Below are 10,000 nucleotides of genomic sequence, written 5' to 3'. Positions count from 1 at the left end.
TACACACACACACACACACACACACACACACACACACACACACACACACACACAGAGGGAGGTTTCAAAACATTTATCCTTTTTATTTATTTATTTATTTTATTTTTTGCTAACTCGCATGAGCAAGGGGACTGGCAATAAGTGGGCCTTTTTTTGTTTCCTGTTGCCATTGGCCAGTTTTCCCCCTCTTACATAGAAAAAACCACGCTACGGAAACCAAACCTGACCTGTGTAATGATCTGCGTGTCACTTTAAGATATCGAGGAGAGGAGAGGCGAAGGAACACAAATAGTAACACAGTGTCTGCAGGGAGAGAAGTGTTGAGCAGAGTAAGCGAGGAAGTTGAGTAATGAGTAAGAGAGGGAGTGAGTGGGAGTGGGGAAGGAACTGGAGTGAGAGGGAGGAAGAGGGGGAAGAAGTGTGAAGGGAGACGGGGAGGGAGCGATATCAGTGAGCGATATTTCCAGGGGCGATAAATGGTTTGCTACGATATTTCTTTTCTCGAGTCTTGTGAAAATTTTTTTGATTTTCGCTTCTGTGCCAATCATAGATAAAGGAATGGAAAGTGGGTGGGTGGGTACACACACACACACACACACACACACACACACACACACACACACACACAGAGAGAGAGAGAGAGAGAGAGAGAGAGAGAGAGAGAGAGAGAGAGAGAGAGGGGTATGGTATAGTTAATAAAGCTGAAATGAAAAAAATAGCGAACAGAGGAAGAAATTAAAGTGCAGAAAGAGAGAGAGAGAGAGAGAGGGCTGGAGGGGGTGAGCGTGGGCGGCAGGGGCGGGGCGAACTAGAGAGAGAGAGAGAGAGAGAGAGAGATAGAGAGGGGGGGTTCGGGGTGAGGGGTCGTGGTGGTGGTGGTGGTGGTAGTGGTCCCTGCTTCGCCGCACTGTGGTATCAGCCGCCGTGGTGGACTAACGTGCTTCTCACTCCCGCCTCACGATCGCCGACTCCCTCTCTCTCGCTCACTTCTCCACACACGATCACCGCTCTCTTCCCCTCAGCGCCTGGCGAGCCGTGGAGAGCGTCGCCCTGCCTCCCTCTGCTCCTCTCAACGCAAGGAGGAAGGTATAGTAATAATTAGGATCCTGGGTTTAGTGTTTGAGATAAGTACTGTGTGTGTGTGTGTGTGTGTGTGTGTGTGTGTGTGTGTGTGTGTGTGTGTAATTCACCTCGGTCGTGTGTGTGTGTGTGTGTGTGTGTGTGTGTGTGTGTGTGTTCACGAAACAGTAATAACCTTGAAAGTTCAAGACAAATTCCATTAAAGTCACGGAAATTGTGCGGCACACGCTGCGTTTGCTCTGATTAACTTGTGCTCTTGATTGCTCGGAAATTGCTCGTATAACACAATATTCCTACTTTTCTGTGAGGGGCGAGGCGACTTACACACCGCCGACCAGAAAAATGTGTCATGTTTTATATTGATTTCTTTACCCGCTTGTCCAAAAAGTGTCCGCCTCTGTGTGAATGTATAAGACTGTCCCCTTTGCTCCTCCCACTCCAGTGTGTAGAGGACTGTCCGCAACTCACCCCTTGTGTGTGTGTGTAATTCACCTCTGTCGGCTGCTGGTCACCCAGTCAGTCTTCCTCATTACGGAGCGAGCTCAGAGCTCATAGACCGATCTTCGGGTAGGACAGACCACAACACACTCCACACACCGGGAAAGCGAGGCCACAATCCCCCGAGTTACATCCCGTAACTATTTACTGCTAAGTGAACAGGGGCTACACATTAAGAAGCTTTCCCATTTGCCTCGCCGCGCCGGGACTCGAACCCGGGCCTCTCGAGTGTGAGTCGAGCGTGCTAACCACTACACTACGCGGTGTGTGTGTGTGTGTGTGTGTGTGTGTAGGACGTGTCCTCTGTATCTTTATAGACTGTCCCTTCCCATGTGTATATGGGTCTGTCCGTCCGTGTGTGTCTGCAACAGTGTCTCTCCCCTGTGTAAGTAGGGGACAGTGTCTTCCCTTCCCTGTGTGTGTATGGGACAGTGTCAGCCCCTGTGTGTGTGTGTGTGTGTGTGTGTGTGTGTGTGTGTGTGTGTGTGTGTGTGTGTGGCCCCTGTGTATGTATGGAAGTGTCGTGGTGGCAGAGCCGGGTATGTCGGTGCTTATCCTCCACTCGGTGTGTGAGGTGACCTGTCAGATTCTCGGCAGCTACACAGCGCTCGTGGCCTGCACACCACACCGGTCCATCACACCACCACCACCACCATCAGCACTCACTCCAGACAACACTATTCACTACACACTATCCCTATTGCCTACACAAATCCACCAACCCACACAGCCGGCAGGCATCACTACAGCCCACATGCGTAGGCGTCATCATAACCACACAGGTGTCAGTTACTATAACTATACAGGTTTCGCCATAATCACACAGGAATTACTAGCCCACACAGGCGTCACTAGCCTTCACAAGCGTCAATACCCTCATAGGCGTCACTAGCCCACACACACAGGCGTCACTATAATCACACAGGAGTTACTAGCCCACACAGGCGTCACTAGCCCTCACAAGCGTCAATACCCTCATAGGCGTCACTAGCCCACACACACACAGGCGTCACTAGCCCTCACAAGCATCACTAACCTCATAGGCGTCACTAGCCCTCACAAGCATCACTAACCTCATAGGCGTCACTAGCCCACATACACCCAGGCGTCACTATAATCACACAGGCGTCACTAGCCCACACACATAGGTGTCACTATAACCACACATGCGTCATTATAACCATAGAGGGCCTCACTAGCCCGCACAGCGTCACTCTTGCCAGACACACAGGCACAGGCGTCACTATAACCACACAGGCGTCAGTATAGCCCCTACACACACAGGCGTCACATAACCACACATGCGTCAGTATAGCCAACACACACACACAGGCGTCACATAACGACACAGGCGTCAGTATAGCCCCTACACACACAGGCGTCACATAACCACACAGGCGTCAGTATAGCCCAAACACACACACAGGCGTCACATAACCACACAGGCGTCAGTATAACCTCCACAGACACAGGCGTCACATAACCACACAGGCGTCAGTATAACCTCCACAGACACAGGCGTCACTTAACCACACAGGCGTCAGTATAACCCCCACAGACACAGGCGTCACATAACCACACAGGCGTCAGTATATCCCCCCCCACACACACAGGCGTCACCATAACCCCTCAGGCATCACTTTAATCACGCAAGCGTCACCATAACCACACAGGCGTCAGTATAACCCACACAGACACAGGCGTCACTTAATCACACAGGCGTCAGTATAGTCCCCCCACACACAGGCGTCACCATAACCACTCAGGCATCACTATAATCACGCAAGCGTCACCATAACCACACAGGCGTCACTCGTCCCATCCTTGTTGTAGGGAACTTATAGTCATCACGGTGTATTAACTTTTGAGGGAAATTTTCACACACACACCCGAAAAAAAGTAATAAAAAAATAAAGAATCCATTAAAATTGAGCTGGTTAAAGTTGTTAAAAGGAATTCGACGGCAAAACTTGGCGAGTAATTTGAGAACACAAGGAACTCGTTGAAAAGAGAGAGAGAGAGAGAGAGAGAGAGAGAGAGAGAGAGAGAGAGAGAGAGAGAGAGAGAGAGAACCTTTGTTAGTCGCTGGAAAACTATACATATATATTAAAACCATTTTCTGAAACCTTTTAGTGTCGCACCTCTATAACTTTATAAAGGCTGTACATGAAGTCATGCCGGATTTCTAAGACTGTTTTTTTTTTTTTTATTGTTCTGGTGACAAATTAACAAGATCACAATATTATACACAGGAGAAACACTATTGAGAACATAGTTTATCATCTCTGTGGCCTTGAAAAATAGTAGTATAAAAGTACAATACTGATCTTAGAATTGAGTTTTTTCTTATGAATATTTTCTTACTCCCTAACGTGTCTTTGCTGACCGACTGCCGTCCTCAGCCACACTAGACCATTGCCTCTCTCATAAATATTGCTGACTCGCTGACCACCGATATCTACAAGTAAAGGCTCTCAGACGATCAAGTGCCTGGCAGAAAGTCACGAATTTTCACATTAAAAGGCTTTTATTGTTAGTTCAGAAAGCAGAGCATGGAAATACTGACACGTGAAGTATGGTGAAAGTCAAGCCCATTATAGTGCTATGCGGGTATAGGAGAAAGAGAGAGAGAGAGAGAGAGAGAGAGAGAGAGAGAGAGAGAGAGAGAGAGAGAGAGAGAGAGAGAGAGAGAGCTATTTACATTCGCAAAGATGTAGTCCTTTGATGAAAAAGTTAGACCGCGGTTGCAGGAAAAAGGAGAGAGGTGGGAGGGCTTAAGGAGGAGGAAGAGGAGGAGGAGGAGGAGGAGGAGGAGGAGGAGGAGGAGGAGGAGGAGGAGCAGGAAGAAGAAGAAGAAGAAGAAGAAGAAGATGATGATGATGAAGAAGAAAAAAGAAAAAGAAAAGGAGGAGAAGGAAGGAAGGAATAAAAAAAAAAGAAAGGAAAATCCAACAGCGGTCCTTACACACACACACACACACACACACACACACACACACACACACACACACACACACACACACACACACAGGGGCTTATATTGCCAGTGTCAGATTTGTCAGAGTGTGCGTGGGTGAGGGGCGAGGGGCGGGAGTGATAGTGAGAGGGAGAGGGAGAGGAAAGAGGTAGAAGGTCTTCGTCTTACAGTATCAGACTTTTTTTTTTTTTTTTGTTATTGTTGCGCCTGACTCAGAAAGGTGCATATTATTCTCTCTCTCTCTCTCTCTCTCTCTCTCTCTCTCTCTCTCTCTCTCTCTCTCTCTCTCTCTCTCTCTCTCTCTCTCTCTCTCTCTCTCTCTCTCTCTCTCTCTCTCTCTCTCTCTAGGAGTTTTCATTTCTAATCAGCATTACTACCACTACTACTACTACTACTACTACTACTACTTCTACTACTACTACTACTACTACTACTACTACTACTACTACTACTACTACTACTACTACTACTACTACTACTGTAATAGACTTACTTCAAATATAGCAACTAGCAGAATAGAATAAGTAATAGGTAGAAATGAGAAGGGAGAGGAGGCTTGAACATGACGGTTCAATTAACGTTGGTGAGCTCGCAAACAAGTTGTAGAACCTTGCGGTAACCCAAACAACATGGTAAAGGTATGTACCCGTCAGCTTGTTAAACAACGCATCCCATCGGTCACATCCAAGGGCAACTCCACGTGGAGTACATTTTTATTGGTCAGTTACATGTGCAACGTTATGCTTTCAGCCTCACCGTCCTCCGATCTGATCTTGATAAGATCAGCACTGGTGCTTAAACCCTTAAGACGTGACTCCTGTAACAGTGACGGAGAGAGAGACAGCAGCGTGAGTGTGTTGTGGGATTGATCGGTGCCCAACTTCGTTATTCTGTGAAGAACATTTATTTTGTAATAAAAGAAGAAAAGAAACATAATCTATTCATTGACCAACCACCGCCAGTAAAGGACAACTCGGCAAGGTAACGCTACTCAGTATACCTATCCAGGAATAAGAACACCGTCACAGACTTTCAGTGCTGACCGCCAAAGCTACACCGTTACACCGACTTCACACTACTACTACTACTACTACTACTACTACTACTACTACTACTACTACTACTACTACTAACTATCATCATCACCACCAATACCACCACCACCGCCACCACCACCAAACACGAACAATAACAATAGCATCATTTTCCACGGTACAGAACCTCTCGGGGGCTTAAGACGTCATTAATTTTCTCTCCTCGCTGGCTAAGAATGTTTTCCTAATTAATTAACTCACTTTAAGTTTTCCCTTCGCTTTTCCATTGATTAGGCAAAGGCTTGGAGAGAGAGAGAGAGAGAGAGAGAGAGAGAGAGAGAGAGAGAGAGAGAGAGAGAGAGAGACTGTGATTGGTGGATTGGTGGCTGTGTGAGAAGAAAAGGATTCGTTGATTGGCTGATTAGATTCCGTCATATTCACTAAACGGCTGTGATTGGCTGAGCTGGGACAGGTATTGTTCCGGAGTCCGTTGATTGGTCCAGGATGAGTAATGGTATCTGACAGGCTGAGAGAGAGAGAGAGAGAGAGAGAGAGAGAGAGAGAGAGAGAGAGAGAGAGAGAGAGAGAGAGAGAGAGAGAGAGAGAGAGAGAGAGAGAGAGAGAGAGAGATGAAAGCACATAGCACGAATGGCTTCCCAACACATTAAACTCTCTCTCTCTCTCTCTCTCTCTCTCTCTCTCTCTCTCTCTCTCTCTCTCTCTCTCTCTCTCTCTCTCTCTCTCTCATTTGACAGTTTGGTGAAGTTCATTTTGACTCCCTGAAAACACACAGACAGAAACACACACACACACACACACACACACACACACACACACACACACACACACACACACACACACACACACACACACACACACACACACACACAATAAAAAGAAAGGCGAGAATCCAAGTAAATTATAGGAGGGGGGATTGTGACCTTGCTGGTACGTGAGGAGGAGGAGGAGGAGGAAGAAGAAGAAGAAGAAGAAGAAGAAGAAGAAGAAGAAGAAGAAGAAGAAGAAGAAGAAGAAGAAGAAGAGGAGGAGGAGGAGGAGGAGGAGGAGGAGAGGAGGAATAAAGAAGAGAGGATAGACAGGAGAGGGACGAAAATGGAGAAGGACGTGGAATAGAGAGAGAGAGAGAGAGAGAGAGAGAGAGAGAGAGAGAGAGAGAGAGAGAGAGAGAGAGAGATAATGAAAAGAAATAAGAACGAAAAAGACATGAGAAACATAAAGAAGATAAAGAAACGTTGACCTGAATGAAAGGAGGGGGAGAAGGAGTAGGAGGAAGAGGAGGAGGAGAAGGAGGAGGAGGAAGAGAGGAGGAGGAGGAGGAGGAGGAGGAGGAGGAGGAAGAAGAGGAGAGTAAAGGGTGCTTAAAGTGTTTAATTGGAATGCATAAAGGGAAAAATAATGGGAAATAGGAGAGAAAAAAAACGAGAGGAAAAGGAGAAGGAGGAGGAAGAGGAGGAGGAGAAAGAAGGAAAACGAGATAAAAAATCCTTAAAACTGTATGACTGAAAGAGAGAGAGAGAGAGAGAGAGAGAGAGAGAGAGAGAGAGAGAGAGAGAGAGAGAGAGAGAGAGAGAGAGAGAGAGAGAGAGGGCAAACTATCAATATTCTCAGAGCAATAAGAGATTTGGGCACAAAGCGTGTTTGGCCTACAAAAGAGAGAGAGAGAGAGAGAGAGAGAGAGAGAGAGAGAGAGAGAGAGAGAGAGAGAGAGAGAGAGAGAATGTGACGCTATATTTAACGAGCCTGTTAGCGATAAACTGCACTATCTAATTTTGAGTGAGAGTCACGGGATGGAGGCGGAGGAGGAGGAGGAGGAGGAGGAGGAGGAGGAGGAGGAGGAGGAGGAGCAAGAGGATTGAGGGGAGGTAGAGGACGATGATGTTGATTATGTTATGATGATGATGATGATGAGTAGGAGGAGGAGGAAGAACGGAAAGGAGAAGGAGGAAGAAATTAGGCAAGAAATATCCTTAAATAAGAAAAAATAGGTTAATAAAAAGGAAATGAAAGAGGAAGAAGAAGAAGAGGAGGAGGAGGGGGAGGAGGAGCAGCAGCAATATAACCAATACTGAACCAGAACAGATATAAAAAGAAGTAGAACCTGCAAAGAAATAGGTCAAAAGAACTACTGACATCATCATCTTAGAACCACATAACCATAATAGAACCATAATAGAACCAGAGGAGAACCATCACTATAGGAACCAGTACTGAACCAAGTAAAAGAACCCTTGAAAGAACCAATCACAGAAGTAAGCACTAAACCCATTATAGAGCCGTCACTATAGAACCAGTACAGAAAAACATTATAGAACCGTCACTACAGAACCAGTACAAGAACCTTTATAGAACCGTCACTATAGAACCAGTACAAGAATCTTTATAGAACCGTCACTACGGAACCAGTACAAGAACTTCTATAGAACCGTCACTACATAATCAGCTTTAGAACTTTTATAGAACCATCACTACAGAACCATTATAGAACCATTATAGAACCGCTATCACAGAACCAGCACTAGAACAAATATAGAACCGTGACAACAGAACCAAGCGGTCAGGAGGTGAGAGCCGGCGGGGTTGGTGAGAGGAACAGTAGAACGTCAAAGTGGACCGGAAAATTAGGACAAGGCGAACCACTGAACCGAAGTGAACCGCTGCGGGAAATGTTAGCAAGTGACTTTGTGTGTGTGACAGAGAGGGAGAGAGAGAGAGAGAGAGAGAGAGAGAGAGAGAGAGAGAGAGAGAGAGAGAGAGAGAGAGATGCGGTTGGAAAAAGTTTAATGTCATAAATTACCTCGACTCCTCTGCCTCCTCCTCCTCCTCCTCCTCTTCCTCCTCCTCTACCTTCTCCTCTTCCTCTTCCTCTTCCTCTTCCTCTTCTTCTTCCTCCTCCCTCTTTTCCATCTCCTCCTCCTCTTCCTCCTGTTCTTTTTTTCTAATCTCTTTTTCCATCTCCTCTTCTTTTTTTCTTTTGTTCTTGTTTTCGTTTCTCCTCCTCCTCCTCCTCCTCCTCCTCCTCCTCCTCCTCCTCCTCCTCCTTCTTCACCCGATATTCATCTTTATAAGCTAGATTTATGCTAATTATGAAGTATGAGAGAGAGAGAGAGAGAGAGAGAGAGAGAGAGAGAGAGAGAGAGAGAGAGTAAATTGAATGAGAGGCAGAGTAGAGGGAGGAAAATTGAGTGGAGATAGGAATGAGAAAGGGGGAAACAAAAGGGAGAGAAGAAGGGAAGGAAAAAAGGAAGGAAAAGAAGAAGAAAGGAAGAGGAGGGGAAATTAATAAAGTAATAATAAAAGGATGCAATAAGGGATTAGGAAAAAGAATTATGGAAGAAAGAAAGGAAGGAAGGAATGAATGAAGGAAGGAAGGAAGGAGAGGAAAGAAGAATAAGAAGGAAATAATTTAGGAAAGAACGAAATAATGAGAGAGAGAGAGAGAGAGAGAGAGAGAGAGAGAGAGAGAGAGAGAGAGAGAGGAGAGAGAGAGAGAGAGAGAGAGAGAGAGAGAGAGAGAGAGAGAGAGAGAGAGAGAGAGAGAGAGAGAGAGAGGAGGGGAGGGGGGGTTGCGTTGTCTGACAGTCTGTAACACACCTCTCTGCGATATACTAAACTAATTACTTATGATCCTTTAGAGAGAGAGAGAGAGAGAGAGAGAGAGAGAGAGAGAGAGAGAGAGAGAGAGAGAGAGAGAGAGAGAGAGAGAGAGAGAGTCAGGCGGGAGAAAATACCTTTTTTTTTTTTTCTTCATCTCTGGCTTGTCCATCACTATCATTACATCACCACCACCACAACCGCCGTTACCGCCTCGACCACTACCACCACCGCCACCACCACCAGAATGACCACATCGATTCCAACTTTTCTGTCTCACGTGTGGCAACTTTCCCACCCATAAGTACTAAACACACACACACACACACACACACACACACACACACACACACACACACACACACACACACACACACACACACACACACACACAGTAAGACGAATAGAATTAATTGAAAATTCGTCAATTATTACAAGGTTTTCGTAAGTCTTTAGTTTTTGACACATCATCAACATAACTTCTTTATTTTCTTGATAAATGTTTAGGTATTTATATGACATTCTGAAGTAAAGGTTGTGTGGTGAGTGTGGCGCGATGCTGATATCAGGACATATTAATAACGTGAATGTTTCTCTTGTGCTCAAACAGGCGTCACACACAGACCTCATTAATTGGCAATCATACATGTGCGCTCGCCATTTGGAGGTGACGTGTGTGTGTGTGTGTGTGTGTGTGTGTGTGTGTGTGTGTGTGTGTGTGTGTGTGTGTAATATGCATATGGTGTTTATGCTTAAAAATTTTCACCTCAATCTCTTTCTGTTTCTACTTGGCTCATTA

General features: G+C 45.8%; 1 protein-coding gene across 1 annotated transcript in view; it reads left to right on the top strand.

Annotated features, from left to right (window-relative positions):
* Window positions 1–10,000, top strand: part of LOC123506500 — a 37,523-nt gene that overhangs the window by 8,588 nt on the left and 18,935 nt on the right. Inside the window, exon 2 of the mRNA XM_045258629.1 lies at window positions 889–1,086. Coding sequence (XP_045114564.1) covers window positions 889–1,086 — 198 coding nt within the window. The remainder of the gene's footprint in view (window positions 1–888; window positions 1,087–10,000) is intronic.

Source organism: Portunus trituberculatus, chromosome 20, assembly GCF_017591435.1.
Source record: "Portunus trituberculatus isolate SZX2019 chromosome 20, ASM1759143v1, whole genome shotgun sequence".
NCBI lineage: Eukaryota > Metazoa > Arthropoda > Malacostraca > Decapoda > Portunidae > Portunus > Portunus trituberculatus.
This window is presented reverse-complemented; position numbering and strand designations above follow the sequence as displayed.